This window comes from Peromyscus eremicus, chromosome 2, assembly GCF_949786415.1.
Source record: "Peromyscus eremicus chromosome 2, PerEre_H2_v1, whole genome shotgun sequence".
In the NCBI taxonomy this organism is placed as follows: Eukaryota; Metazoa; Chordata; class Mammalia; order Rodentia; family Cricetidae; genus Peromyscus; species Peromyscus eremicus.
Genome location: NC_081417.1, coordinates 47,376,731 through 47,392,905, shown reverse-complemented (window position 1 = coordinate 47,392,905; position 16,175 = coordinate 47,376,731). Strand labels below are relative to the sequence as shown.

Below are 16,175 nucleotides of genomic sequence, written 5' to 3'. Positions count from 1 at the left end.
CGAATGAGCAATGGCAGTTGTCTTGTCCAAGGATGACAATGCAGAGAGGCAGTGTTATCTTGTGTTCCACCATTTCATTCCCAGCTATGGTCATTCCTTTGTCTGAGTATATATTCCCCAAAAGAAAAATAACAGCCTCTAGAATACATGAACTCAATTCCATGGCGTCTGCAATATCCAGATGGATTCATTTTGGGGAAACAAAATGTAGCAGTGATGTAGTAGTGAAGCCCACGTTTCTCCAGAAATGACTTCATTCTTGGCCCACGTAAAAGCCCGATTCATTGTTCGAAGTGGATTAGTCACGGTCTGTAATAGCCCGACAAAAGAAGTGTGTCTCGTCCCCTCAGCAAGGGCTGACGATCATTTGATGGTTGCTGAGCACAAACAGGCACCTTGCAAACTGAAGGATTACTGAGTCAGCTTTTTGCCAGGCTTTGAAGCGGTTTGCAGCCGCCTCCCGGAGGCCACGCCCATCCGAGGGCGCCGAGCGTGACCGCCACGCCCCTGTGGTTCGCGCTTTGCGTTGGCGCGGGTGTCTTGGCCCTCGGCGCGGCCCGTCCCCGGACGCCTGCTGCCGGCTGAGGGCTGACGTGTCTGCTGCTTCCCGGGGTGGTGCGAGCGAGCGAGGCTGTGATGGCGGACGCCTGGGAGGAGATCCGGCGGCTGGCGGCTGACTTCCAGCGGGCGCAGTTTGCGGAAGCCGCGCAGAGGTGCTGGCCCCCTCCGGTCTGGAGCCGGTGTAGGCCCGGGACGCTGGCCCATTCCCGCACGGCCTGCCGGGTCTCGGCGGGACCCCGGAGCCCGGCTGCAGCAGCTGCCGGTAGAGGCGCTCGCTGCCCGGCCTAGAGCGAGCTCGCAAAGACCCCGGTGCAGTGCGCAGCAAGTAGCCTAGCCCTCCTCTAAATCCTTTCTTATCTGTTGCCCCAGAGCTAAGCCAGATCCACACGCCATCTGTCATTTTTAGGGACTCCCGGGCACAGACTTTTCTGTACTCCACGAATCTTGGGAGGCGTGGCCAGAACGCCCCGACTCCATGTCCAGGATTACAGATCACATATATAACGCGAATAGACTTTTCTTTTCCCTCGTAAACGAGGTCTTGTAGTATTTTATTACCACTGGATCTACACATAGAGTCCTTTCATGCTGCTTGCTTGTGGCATTGAGAGCTACAAACACAAGTACAATTACACACCAAACAAGCAACCACAACAAAACCCAACCCATCAAAAACCCAAGAAAACAAAATCTAGGACACGGTAAACTGTGTGGTGACTAACAATAGTAACTGTGGTTTTGCTAAGTCAGATGTCCTGTCTGTACACCAACTGTACTAGTAAGGTCAACATGCTGTGATTTTTAAGAAAAGTTTGTTTCATCGGAAAATTAAAGGCATAGCTGCTGTTTCTCTTTTTTTTTTTAAATTGTATGTCCACAATTTTGGTATTTGAAGACTGAAGGCAGGACTAGAAGAGAACACTTTTAGAATCATAATACAGTGGTGTGTCTGGATTAAGTAAATAATTCAAACGGATGTAAACTTGCTAACTCTCAAGTTTTCTTTTTAAATTACTTATGTCATTGTACTAATAAAGGACAGAATTTGTAAAGTAGAAGTTACTCAAATTTTTGCTCTCAAACACTTTTGTGGAACATACCAACCACACTCTTAAACTTCTGGTTTCTCTCAGGTTGTCAGAGCGGAACTGCATTGAGATTGTGAATAAACTGATCTCTCAGAAACAGCTAGAGGTAGTTCATACGCTTGATGGAAAGGAATATATCACTCCAGCCCAAATCAGTAAAGAAATGAGAGATGAGCTCCATGTCCGAGGTGGTAAGTAGTTCCTTAGTGTTACATTTTGGCTTTTACTGGGAGTTTGGGGTAATACATTAAAACTGTAAGTAAATAATCAGTTCTCCTAAATTGTTCCTTTTTCTCCCGCACTTTGTGTTTGTTGGGAATTAAACTTGGGCATGCGCTAGCAAATGCTCCCACTGAGCTCTAACCCTTCTCAACTGGTAACTTCATAGGTTCATGCAGTCAGCCTTTCTAGGTTTACACAAACATGAGCCTAAATATTGCCATGTAACAAATACCATGTTTTTGTTGTATTGAATCAAATGTACTATATGTGTGGGGTTTTTCTTTTCATATTAATTTACTTTGTGAACCAGGGGTGGGTACCTAGCTGCCAATGATCAGATGGTTAATTGTATATGAAGAATAGTGATTTCATTAGATTATAAGTTCTCAAATATTAAAGCTATATTACTATTTTCCTTAAAAAAAAAACTTTGTAAATCTATATACTATGACCTGAGGCCCATCGTATTATATAAAATTCAGTTACTAGCAGCAAACATAAAATATTGTTTTGCTTTGTATTTTCAAAGTTTGAACAATGACTTAAAATGATTGAGCACAGTTTGATTTGAACAAAACCCACTTTTCAATGGCTACTATTAGGGTGCAATGTTGGTGTTTTGTTTCTGATCTTCCTGCATTAGTGCTAATAAAACACAAACCATGATTTGGAATATTTAACAGATTCTGTCTTGCTGGTAGATAGACACTTACCTTTTCAATTTCAAAGAATTGGGCATTCATCTTCATTTAGTTGCAGATGTTTCTTTTGGTCATTTGTGACAAACTGAACTGTGTGGAGAGTTGAATGTCTCCCGAGGGTTTGTCATCTTGTGTCGGTTGATGTTCATAATTGGGTCTGATGTGATAAAAACAGCTTTGCAAACAGTATTGCCTGTGGCTTTAACCGTGGTGATTGGTCACCTAGTAACTTGTATCTCAATGCATCAGTTATTGTGCCCTTTGTAGAAGAACTTGGACTGATCAACGCTGTGTCTGTTAGAATTGATGCTCTTTGGCTGTACTTCCATGTAATTTAAATGCCTGTCTTTTGTTCAAAGGTCGAGTAAACATTGTTGACTTACAACAGGTAAATTTATAAAAATTTTGCTTTTATTTCTTAAAAGTTTCTTAATTTCTGATACCATGGATTTGTTCAGTTCCTTTCTAAGTATTCACTAGTACTGGTGTTGTATATGGTATGATGTTTGTGAAGAAATAGTTGTGAAACCTTTGCTGATGCCTTGAGTTAATTTACTAAGTTTTCGTTCTTGTTTGAGAACATTCTTTACAGATAAACTCAACAGTTACTACTTTATAAATTGTAAAGTTTGTGTAATTTTGGGTGAAACATTATTAGGAATTCATATTTATATATTTTAGTATATAGAGAGTAAGTAATAGATAAATAGTTTAAAAAATGAAAGTAAAATATTTTTAAAATATTAAAAAGTGTATATGACCACCAAGGTGGTCTAGAAACTAGAAAATTTTATATGAAATGCTGTTTTATGAAAATAGAGTTCACTGCTTAATACAAGTTTTCCAGGAAAAAAATGTAATTCTTCAGAACTCAAAAGTAAATAAATAAGCAATTTTTTTTCTTTGTCTCTCCTTCTTTTTTCTTTTTTTCTTTTTTTTTTTTTTTTTTATTAGCAGTGTCTTATCTTATTCTGTGGCCCTGTCTTGCCTAGAACTCTCTCTGTAGACCACACTGACCTTGTACTTGTGGCTGTCCTTCTACATGTTAGGATATTATAGGTGTTTTCCACCATACTTAGCTATCAGTATTTTAAAGCAAGCCAAAATTCATGTAAGGATGAGTATTAAAACATAAATCTAAATGTATATTCTTAAATTTAACAACTAGTGCAAACTTCATATAATTTCTATCTAATTCTAGGTTATTAATGTGGACCTGACTCATATTGAAAATAGAATCAGTGACATTATTAAATCAGAGAAGCATGTCCAAATAGTATTGGGTCAACTGATAGATGAGTAAGTATAATATTTAGAAGCACTTTCCTTCTTTCAAATAATATATGTTTAGGCTGGTCATGACCAGTAAGGCTTTTTGTTTAGAGCTCATATAATACAGTATAAAAGTCATTTCATGGCCAGGCGGTGGTGGTGCACGCCTTTAATCCCAGCACATGGGAGGCAGAGCCAGGTGGATCTCTGTGAGTTCAAGGCCAGCCTGGGCTACAGAGTGAGTTCCAGGACAGGCACCAAAACTACACAGAGAAACCCTGTCTTGAAAAACCAAAAAAAAAAAAAAAAAAAAAAAAAATCATTTTATTATAAAAAAATCATTCCATTTTAAAAGTAAGTGCTAATTATGGGGAATACATATTCATAAATAATATAAATCCTGATCTTTTTTCCTATACAGGCAATATAAAAACATAACTTTTATTATTTGTCATGAGTTAACTGAACACAAAGCAAATGTGTTCTAAAAAATGTGAAATGACTATAAAACCTACTGGTAAAAGAAAAAAATCTACCATTTGATTAATTTACCATACATTTAATTACATCTATGAGCAAAAAACTAGCTTTAGAGTCTGAGCAGTGAATGTTGTTCATTCATATCCTTTTCATTACTTTGAGGACCTATCATACTCCAAGAAAAGCATAACAGGAAAGAATACAGAAGGAAACATTTTAAGTTTTTAAAAACATTTAAGTTTTTTTCAATATTAGGAACTATCTGGATCGGTTATCAGAAGAGGTAAATGACAAATTGCAAGAAAGCGGTCAAGTAACCATCTCAGAGCTGTGTAAGACCTATGACCTTCCTGGGGACTTTCTGACACAGGTACTTTCCCCTAATAGTATAAAGAATTGTAAAGCATCTCACTGGGGGACAGGGTCAGGCCGTTTTTTATAAGGTACAAGTGATTACCTCTCACAGCCATGGACTTTGGTTGTGCATTCCATCTATGTCTCTAAAGAGATGTGTTGAAAATGATTACAAGTATCCCAAGTCCCAAGCCACAAGATGCCCAAGAGCACTTAGTGAATACTTTGTAGGACTGTCTTGGTGCCACAGAAGTGCATGTACCACGGGTGCATGGATTTGCCTTGTGCTTATGATATCCACTGTACAGAAACTAACCAAATATACACCGCTTTTTTATAATCGCTAAATATTATAATGTAGACCGCTTTTCTATAATGGCTAAATATTATAATGTAGAGGGGGGATGATTAGGGCTGCTGCTGAATATTTTGCAATGCAAACACCTTCAGCAGAGTGTTTCCTTATTAAAATGTCAGTAGTACCATTCTTTCCTTGCCATCACTTCTCCTTCTCTAAACTGTGACCATGACAGGAAAACAAAGGATCTCACATATTCTCTAACTCTGGGTATTTGTGTTGATACTAAATTCAGATATCATGACTGTAGTGTAATAATGGTGTTACCTAAAACCTGAAGCCATGTGTTGGCTGTATTTTTAAAGTAGTTTGTTATAATCATAGATGTCCATGTGGTACAGTGGAAAACCATTCATAGGCTTTAGTGTTAAACAAACCTGGATTTGAATCCTATCGATGCCACTACTTAGTTACCTGACATTACGATTATTTCATCTGTATGGTGTTTCAAATATCATACCTTTGGAGAAGGAATAACTGTGTCCTTTTCATAAGCATCAATGAGATATCTAATGAGTTAGCACAAGGACAGCACTCTACAAACAGTAGTTTGTTTGCCGTTTACTGAAACAAGGAAATAGCCAAATCTCATTTTAACTACCATCTTAGTTACTATTCTCTTGCTTTTATTAGACATCATGACCAAAGCAACTCTTACAAAAGGAAGCATTTAATTGAGGACTCACAGTTTCAGAGGGTTAGTCCATAATCATCTAATCATTGTGGCAGGCAGGCAAGCAGACATGGCACTGAGTGCTTACTTCCTGATCCACAGGTAGGTAGTCCAAAGCCCACCCCAATGACACACTCCTTCAACAAGGCCACACCTCCTAATCCTTCCCAAACGGTTCCTTTGACTGGGGACCAAACATTCAAATATATGAGCCTAGAGGGCAGGAGGTGCCTTCTCATTCAAACCTCCACAACTACCTTTTACCTTAAGAAAATCCAACTTTTGAAAGTTACCAAGCCATAATTACTTGAGGCCTATTTGTAGTATATTAGTAGAATAAGCTTTCCTGGTGGTATTTAAAACATAATATAGAAACAATAGATATTTTACAAAGCATTTAAGGGTCTAAGTCCTATTTTTACCTGAGAAAGTATAAATCATAGAAAGTTAAACTTAAAAAATATAAGGTTCAGACCAAATGATTTCTTGTGCAACTATGCTCCTGGGTACTTAAGAGTTTCAGCTCTATTTTCTGAATATCACAAGCATGTTCCTAAAAGCTTGTTATATTTTTCTTCATTATAAAACTATCAAACAAAACAACTTGAATACATCTGCTTTTGGGGGGATATGAAATAGGTCCAGACCTATTTCATACTACTTTTACAGGGTAGTATAGCTGAGGAGAAATTCTGTCTCAAGTTTGAAAACCAGTCAAGAAACCAGCAATCTGCCAGTTTAAATCTGGAAAGTCTTCTTACTATTGGGGAATATCGTTTTTCAGATCTTATGTTTCCCTTAGTTGGAAAATCTTAGAATAACATTTATTCCTGTTAGTATCCAAAGGTCCAAACAGAGTCTTCTCTGAGACTCATCTTGCTATTTCTATGTTGAAAACCATTTATATATAGAAAACTGGCTAATGGATCATTTTTTTATTTTCCATTAGAAATAAGTATTGTAAGCAAGGGCTATTATTAGTATTAATCCTTTGTCAATTAACTAATGATAATCAATAATTACTATTATTATAGCTAATGCTTTAACAATTTGGTATGTTTCTGAACTCTGCTATGAGACAATGAAGCTTTCTAGATACTAATCCATCATTTTAGTTCATGTATGATGTAATTTGTACAGTTGAAATTTCTGTCACAGCACATAGCATAAATTGAGTAGGATTGTACAAACATATTTTAATTTTGTTATTTCAAATTAATAAATGTTGACCTCTTATTCCAGGCACTAACTCAGCGACTTGGTCGAATTATCAATGGCCATATTGACCTTGATAACAGAGGGGTGATTTTCACTGAGGCCTTTGTAGCTCGCCATAAAGCACGCATCCGTGGGCTCTTCAGTGCTATTACCCGGTAAGCATGTTTTGAAGTATGTATATATGTATATGTATATTCTTATACATTTCTTTGATATGATTTGCATCTTTAAGTAGTAGTTGAATCTTTTTAAAGCAAAATCTTGTAAGCATCCCAGTTTATTAAACATGTAGAAATAGAGCTCTGAATGGGACTATAAAGCCTCCAGGACCCCCAAACTCAGCTGTCTCCACTCACATTGCCTTCCTTCCCCTGCTCCCACAACTTTTGAACTTTTACAGAAAACAGTGTACAATCTAATGCTAACATCACTATGTGAAGATCACCCTGAAATCATGGAAAGACCATGCAGTTATTAACATAGGAGGACTTGGGTCCGTGGCTCCATTACATAGTAACCATGTGATGTGGGCAGATAAGTAGGTAACCTAGTTACTTGGAGTTTAGGTGGGACTGTTTTTGAAATCCTTTTTACTAAAAGTTCACAGTTGTAATGAATAGCAGTATTACTTTAGACAGGCACATTTCTAACTAAGAGTCTGTAAGATGTTCAGATTTATTGAAATAGAGAATTCAGAAAGCCTATATTCTTAGTTAACGCCTTACATGTCACATAGTTTCTTTTGAATAGCTTTGTGTCCCCATCAGTCTTTGAGATGTCCATACAACTCTGTGGATGCCATATTCCACTCTAATACCCTGTTCAGTCTTTTCTTTTAAGGGTGCTTAAGGCTGATGTCTGTATTCACTGTCCATTTTCTTAACGTCTGACACTTCTCAAGCGTTTTGTCTGGTATCACAAATCTGATATCTATTTTCTATCCTTATTTTACTTGTCTTTGCATCAGCATTTAATGGCAGACATTTCTTTTAAATAGAGCAGATTAACAGTATGTATTTATTGAGTATCAAACACATGCATGGCACAGGAGTACAAGATTGAAAGCTTTGGAGGGGAAGCTTATATTTAGTTGGAACAATTTTCTTCTTTCTCTTTTTATTCTTAAGTAGTCTGGAATTTTTAAGTAAACTATTAGAGAGTTTTTCTATGACCAGTATAGAAGTTATTCAAATTTTACCACAAATATTTTAATCTGTATTTCCTACAAAAAGGGCATTGTCCTGTATAATATAATACAGAACTCCTAGTCAGAAAATTAACATACATACACCCATAATTGATACATACACCCATCTAAGATTTGGATTCATTTTGATATACTGATTGCTTCAGCACTGCCCTTTCTAGCCCCGTCAGGTTCAGTTCAGAATCAAGTGTTTTGTTTAGTTGTTATAGGTCTTTGATCACCTTTAACCTGGAATACTTGTTTGGTCTTTCTCTGACTCTCCTGATCTCGATATTGAGAAGGTCACGGATCAGTTATTCTTTAAAATGTTAAGTTCTCAGGTCTGCTGTTTGTGCATGTTAGTGTCAGTATTTAGGCTGCCCATCCTTGGCAGGAATACGCAGAAGGGACTCATTATTCTTGTAATTAAATCTTAGCAGGTGATACACAATTAAGATTTTTCCAATTACTGATTAGTGTTATAATTACTTAACAGATATAGCTGATAAAATTCCTGAAAAGCTACTTGCTTTCCTTTATAAAGAAAACAAATAGTCATGTGCAGGGATGAAATTTTAGTTCCATGTATCCCATTCTTCCTCAGACTTACAGTTTGTTAGTTTGTTTTTATTATTGGGTACTTAGTATTCCCTAAATTTGTCATTTGCTCTTAACTTGTTATAAATTCCATGTTCAGGTCACCTTTGATTTTTGCTGGTAGTTGGCCCTCAGACTGGCTTTTGACCTTCTGGCATGACCTCATCATTCCTGTGTTGACTACTTTTTTACTGATAGAACCAAGTGTTTTGGGTTCAGTTCATATTTCCCTGACCCACTCAGCTTCTCTAGCCATTTCTCCAAGGCCGCCTGATTCCTCTGTTGGAGTAGACTGTGTAGAAACCTACATCTGCGTACTTAGTTGCTTTACACACTATTTGGGTCTCACTATTCCTTGGCCCTCTTCGTAAACAGGTTAAAGTAGTGCTTCTCATCCTGTGGGTCACAACCCCTTTTGGGGTCAACTACCCTTTCACAGGGGTCTCCTAAGACCATCGGAAAACACATATATTTACATTATGATTCATAACAGTAGAAATTACAGTTGTGAAGTAGCAGTGAAAATAATTTTATAGTTGGGGGTCACCACAGCATGAGGAACTGTATTAAAGGGTCACAGCATTGGGAAGGTTGAGAACCACTGAGTTAGAGGATGTACTGACACAGGTGTGTGTACTTTCCATGTTTCTATTTGTATATAGAGCAAAACCATGTGATCAAACTGTTATCTCCAATTCAAGTCAAATATGAGGCTTCATTTCATGCTTTTCTCTTTTTCTTTCTTTTGCTCTTTTCTATATTTGTAATTCTCTTCTTCAACCGTGGTAAATTTAGCCTGCGTTGTCTTTAATGTGCTTACTTATTTCATCAATTCCCATATGTACTTATGTACCTGACCTGCTTTTGCTGCTGTGGTCCCCCTCTCCCCACACCCATGGACTCTTTATCCTCCATGGCCTCTGACAGCCTATATGCGATCTCTCCAAATGCAAGGAAGTGGTGGCTTTTACAGGAGCTGAGCTGGGAAGCTGATTGGTAGAGATAGGGAGAGGCAGATTTGTAACTCCTGGGGCCTTTGAATTCATAGTTTAGTCAAAAACTAAAAATACTTTCCTATCCGTGTGTGTCTTTTCTATGTTGCCGATGACTGTGGTGAGTATAAACTTTGTCACAGTCAGCCGTTTTTCCCTCTTAGTAATCCTGGGTTTCTGTGTGCAGATACTGTCAACCTAATTCTGCGCCTGACAAGATGGTGCTAAGACATGTGGCTTCCAGACAGTGGATTGAATTCGTTGTATCTGTATAGTAGTTTGAAACTAAGGAACCATTTGCTTTTCTGGTCTGAAGGCCCATCGTCCACCAGGTTATGTTGATAGCTGGTACAGGTAGCTGGAGGAACAGGAAGTAAATATTAACCGAGTGTGACATGTAGGTACACTAGACCACATTCTGTTCCAAACCAAAATAAAATTTCATCAATCACAAAACTTAGAAATTTAGTACATTTATTGAATGCCTACCCTGAGTAATACCTAAGTTCTAAGGTGGAGTCCTTTAAGGAAGCTCCTATTTTTGTAAGTATGTTTCCTTGACGGGAACAGAAAACACACACAAAATAACATGAAGAAGGTTGTGATAATTACTGTAAGATAACAGAGATGACAGTTTACAGCGTACTGAGACCTAATTCATTTGGGAATTTGAGAAAATTTGGGATCAAACAATTTAATAAAACAAATTGATCCGTATGAAATTTTGTTAAATAATTTCGTCAAAACTCTCCAGACACAGGAGCTTTAAGTGTTTCATTCATTTTTAAATAATGTTTCTTTGTTACCAAGCTTTTTCAAGGATTTAAAGGAAAAAAAGTTATGGCATTCTAAATACTCAGAGAGGCATTAAAAAGTTGGAATTAGTTAAAGGACTTGGAATATGCATAAAATGAAAATCTAGCTGGAGAACACAGGTGATGCCTTCAAGTGAACAGAAACAAAATCTTACTTTCAAAACTAAGTAGTGAAAAGTAAATGCAGGACCGGGCAGATGGCTCAGTGGGTAAGGGTGTGTGCTGTGAGTGTGTTTTCACGTGTTCTCAGCATGTTCTTTAAAGCCAAGCATGGAGGAACATCTGGACCTAAGTACTTTAAAGTGGAGACAGGCAAATCCTGGGAGGTTGCTAACCAGCAACCCTAGCTAAATAGGAAGCTCCAAGTTGAGTGAAAAACCCTGTCTCAAAAAATAAAGGGGAGAGATAGTGAAAGATATCCAGAGTTGTCCCTCTGGCCTCCATAGGCTCACACATAGGTTCCCATACCTGAACACACATACATGCATCACACACAAAGAAACAAAAAAGTACACTCTGGTATATGTTCAACTACCTAAAAGCATATGATGATCTGGGGACATAAGTTAGTGATAGAGGAGAGTGCCACCTATATATGCACAAAGCCCTGGAATGATTTATAGCACCTCTTATCCCACTGCCACAGTCACATACAATGCCCATACAAAGACATGAATACATGACATTAAATCTATGATGCTTCAGACTATTTGTAATAGACGCCGTAAATACCTGTCAACTGAACATATAAACAAACTGGGATATATCTGTATTATAGAGTGATGTTTATGACTGAACTACTTCATGCATGTTTCATTATTGATGAACATCTAGTAATATAATACTATGCAAAAGAAAACAGGAACACAAAACCTCCTATTGATTCAACTATATTGAATGTCTAAAAGGTCAAATTTATAGATTCAGGAAAGAGATGACTGTTATCTGCAGAGTAGCAGCCATTATTAACTGCAAATACTACTGAGTGGTAAAATCATCGTGAAACTGGATTGTTGTGATGGTTACACAAGTTTATAAATTTATTAAGATTAAGATCATTGAGTACACACTTGAAATTGAGTAGATGTTAATTATATATAAATCATACCCTATTAAAATAGTTTAGAAAATGTTACAGAAAATACAGATAAGTAAAAAGAGCATAGTAACATTGATTTCTCTCAAACACTTTTGTCTAGAAATATTCCAGATGCATTTAAGTACACATATTATCTCACTCGAATATTCTCAAGTGAGTAGAGTGAAGCCACAGTAAGGAAAATTATATTCACCCGCCCTCACATGTCTGTGAGTTCTGCATCATTCATGGATGCAGCCATGTACTGAAAATATTTGGGAAAATTACATATGCACTAAACTGTTCAGATAACACATTGCATTAGAAAATTAGGACATCTACAAATTGTAAGTGTACAAGTTATAGGGAGGTCCCACAGCATTTGATAATGAGAAACATGAGCATCCTTGGATTTTAGTAGGCTGCACAGTGGGGGCAAGAGCAAGTCCAGCAGCACAGAAAGGAAAGTTACTGGAATCATAATAGAAACGGATCTGGGTTATGAACAGACTCATTCCTACTACCTGGGTAGCACAGTCCTGATCAGGTATCTAAGAGTTGATATAACTTTGCCATCATTTTTTCTTTTAAATTAATTGGTGTTTTCTTTTAATAAACTCCAGTTTGGATTTTTTTTAATCATGTACAATTCTATAGTGAGTTTCATTTTTTTCTTTTAATTCCTATAAAGGCCTACAGCAGTGAATTCTTTGATTTCAAAATATGGATTTCAGGAGCAGCTCCTTTACTGTGAGTTTTATTTCAATTTGTATTGTTTGGGTTGTGGGTATAACTCAGTGTTTTTTGAGAATACACGAGTACCTGGCTTACATCTCCAATGATGAAAAAGAGAAAGTTTCACACAGTTCTCTTCAAGGGCATACATTTAATGATCCAAGGACTTCCCTCTGGGTTCTACCTCCCTCAAGCTCCATCAGCTCAGTAGTAACTCTTTAGGACCAAGAAGACATTCAGCATCAAGAGTATAGCACTGCTTTATAGACTGTTAATGAAACAAAGTAATTCATTTTCTCATTTTCTCTATTTTTTGAGATTATAGTATAGCCATGTCATTTCTCCCTTCCCTTTCTGTGCTCTGAACTTCCCATATACCCCTCCTTGTTCTCTTCCAAATTCATGACTTCTTTTTTTATTGAGTGGTGGTGGTGTGTGTCTTATTGGATAACTAAATGGGGTGCTGTCCCTGGGGAAGACTTTCTCCTGCACTCAGCATTTCTGAGTTGCCTGTAGTTGTATGTGTTAAGGTTGAGGCCTCCTGGCTTCTTTTTCCCTCCACATTACCATGTCTATTGTTGTGGGCAGCCATGTTGGTGAGACTTTGGCATTCCTAGGAGCCACAATTGCTCTGGCTCCTATAATCTTTCCACTGTCTCTTTCACAATGGTCCCTAAGCCTTAAGTGCAAGAGTTGTATTATATATGCATCTATTGTGACTGGGCTCCACAGCTCTCCGTTTTGATTGGTTTTAGTTCTCTGTAATGATCTCAGTGTGTAACAGAAAGAGGTTTCCTTGGTAAGGAGTGAGGACTGCCCTGTGGGAATAAGGACAGTTATTTAGAATGTAGTTGGCGGTTATGCTGGCTTAGTAACGTGGTGGTTGCTGGTTCTCCTCCAAGATCCATGACTTCACTAGCCTCAGTCATCATTACCATATGAGGCATGATTTCCCTCTTGTTAAGCATGCCGAAAGTCTAATTAGCTTCCAGATTGCTGTAGACTTATGAGGATAGTGGTGGTGATGATGAAATATGTATTGAGTGCTTATGATATGCCAGCTGATGGTAGGTAGCACTTTACTTGAATACAGCAGCCTTAGGAGATAGGCATTGTTATTGTCCCCATTTCACAGATAAGAAAATAAAGGCACTGAGGAAATGATTTTCCCAGTGTTTTATAGTTAGTACATGGCAGAGGTAAGGTTTGTCCTTGACCACTGGAGCCACAGCATCCATCCTCTCAGCTGTGGCATTTTACTTCTGCATTAAGAATGGTTGATACACTGCTTCAGGTTAAACAGAAATGTAGTAATAATGGAAAGTGATCACACTGCTGATTCTAATGTGTCCTGGTGTTTTGGTTCTTCTAAATACTAGAAAATTGAATGTATAATGCTAATGATTAAACACTATCTGTTCTTAAAATATTTGCTCACCTGCTTTACATCAAATTATGAAAGAAATAATGGGGTGATTTTTTTATCAAGTTTTTAAATTAACATACAAAGTAATGGGATTGTTATGGCATTTTCATACATATGTGTCATATTTTCTTCATAGTTGTATTTGCCTCCATTTCTACTACTCTCTCTTACCGGTCCCCTCCTTCCCCCAACTGGTCCCCTCCCATTTGCTTTAATGTCACATGTGTTCCATGACCCCTGCTTTTCAAGCTTTTCCTACTCTCTCATGATACTTCCTCCTCTTCCATGGCTTCCATTTCTGATTTCATGACCAGAATGTTGAATTCTGTTCAAAATCTCACTCACTGTCTGGTTTGAGTTAAACTAGTTTCTAAATTTTCCCTGAATTACAGCCTGAGTAGTCTCATAAAACAAATATCAGGGATTTTGTTTAAAGTGTAATTTCATGCATGGTGTTTAAATTTCAATGTACCTTTAAAAAGCATGAAGTTTAGGAAGACTGACTGGAAAGCTCTTGGCCTTTAAAACTGTGTCCCTGTTCTGATCTGTGTGTACTATATGTTGTGCTTTAAGCTGTGCTGGAGGAACTCGTTGGCACTGGACGTTTACGAGGCACTGTGGTTGGCGGGCGACAGGATAAAGCAGTGTTTGTCCCTGACATCTATTCCAGGACACAGAGTACATGGGTGGATTCCTTTTTCAGGCAGAACGGCTACCTAGGTAACTTTTTTTTCCTTTTCTTTGAAACTAAAACTTCTTCCTAACACTGAAATATTCTTAGAAAGTATTGCACTCCAGAGTCCACATGCGTTTTCCTGTGATTGATTAGATTGTCATGGTGCCCTTTGACTACAACAAAAGTTTCCACTTTCAATTCTGTGGAGCTTAGGAATTGAAATTAATTCCATTATTATTGAAATTTAAAAATGCCAAAAGATGATATTGGTAGTTACTAACCTTCAATTTGTATATAAAAATTCAGGTGTTATAAAACTTTAAGTTTTTAAACCCCAAAAGCAATTATTGTGTGTTTAATGTAGTGTGCTTATTGTTTCAAGTTATTTCATTTTAGAAACGTTAATTGATTGTTAGCTTTGCAATGCTTACATTTATCAGTTTTCTACAACACAGAAACATTAATATTATTCTAAAGTGTACTTCTGAGGTTCTGCCATTATTTCTGTAAAGTACCCTGACTGATTTAAAGCAGTAGCCACTTCATTTCCTGAGTGCAGCCCTGATCAAGCTGCAGACTGGAGCATATTCTCCTAAGAGTGTGAAGAACGGTTTGAACATACACTCCAGTACAGGGCTTTGCTTATGCTCACTTGATCTCTGACAATGTGCATTAACTTCTTCAACCACAGACTTAGGTTAGAGCTTTATTACTAGTTTTCTTAACAACTATAATGCCTCCAGTACCAGTAATGTCTGTAAATCTGAGTCTGTTATGTTAAATGATCTACTTTGGAGAATGGCTCTGTCCTGTTTTACAGTGACACATTTTTAAAAATAAAATTCATTCCTTTAACTAAAATAAGCAAAATAGATTCCAGTTTTGAGTTTTAATTTGCACTGTTGCCATTTACTCTACTGCCGTTTTTCATTGTATTGCTCTGTAGTCCTGCTTTCCTTCAACCCTTCAGCTGGGGAAGAGGTCACACAGCTGTGTTCAGGGAGCACTTGAAGCAGGTTTCCTAGAGACCGTCAGTAATAGACATCGAGGAAAAGAAGCATTTAACAAGCTACCCTGCGTTTATTGTATTCCTCAGAAAATACTGGAATACATTACATTCACAATCAAAGACTGGGTTTGTGTGGAACTTAACTTTTTATAAGACTTCTGGAAGGTGTGAGTGATTGACAGGTCTGTTCAACTTTCTTCTGTATTTCTAGAATTTGATGCTTTATCCAGACTTGGAATCCCAGATGCTGTGAACTATATAAAGAAAAGATATAAGAATACACAACTCTTGTTTTTGAAGGCAGCTTGTGTTGGTCAAGGACTCGTGGACCAGGTGGAAGCATCAGTAGAGGAAGCCATCAGCTCGGGGACATGGGTTGATATTTCTGTATGTTTCACCTTTTTCTCTTAATTTTTGTTTAAACCAGTGATGGGTGATATTTTACCAAAATATGCCCAGTTTAGAAATAGGCTATGTAAAGCTAATATTGCTTTTAGAAGTAAATTCTAGCAGTCATTGTTACAACAGAAATAAAATTTTAAGTATTTTAAGCTTAAAGTAATGTTATAAGTGTACATGATCAAATCCAGAATTTTATAAATCTCAAAAACAAAGAAAATAATATAGCAATCATTTCAGTCCTGAGAGTGAAATTGATGAGGTTTTGCACATCTGAGTTTTCTTTCCTGTTATGAAAAATACCCTGATGAAACTAACTTCAGAGTGAACAGGCT

At 37.5% G+C, this 16,175-nt stretch overlaps 1 protein-coding gene across 2 annotated transcripts in view; it reads left to right on the top strand.

The window, feature by feature from the left end:
* Positions 1-570: 570 nt before the first annotated feature.
* The window catches only part of Ufl1 (UFM1 specific ligase 1), a 31,858-nt gene continuing 16,253 nt past the window's right edge, over positions 571-16,175 (top strand). For both annotated transcript variants that reach the window (XM_059254066.1, XM_059254067.1), the window contains exons 1-9: positions 571-713; positions 1,695-1,840; positions 2,932-2,960; positions 3,774-3,871; positions 4,580-4,694; positions 6,952-7,082; positions 12,287-12,345; positions 14,330-14,476; positions 15,653-15,828. In XM_059254066.1, coding sequence (XP_059110049.1) covers positions 637-713; positions 1,695-1,840; positions 2,932-2,960; positions 3,774-3,871; positions 4,580-4,694; positions 6,952-7,082; positions 12,287-12,345; positions 14,330-14,476; positions 15,653-15,828 — 978 coding nt within the window. In that variant the 5' untranslated portion in view covers positions 571-636. The remainder of the gene's footprint in view (positions 714-1,694; positions 1,841-2,931; positions 2,961-3,773; positions 3,872-4,579; positions 4,695-6,951; positions 7,083-12,286; positions 12,346-14,329; positions 14,477-15,652; positions 15,829-16,175) is intronic.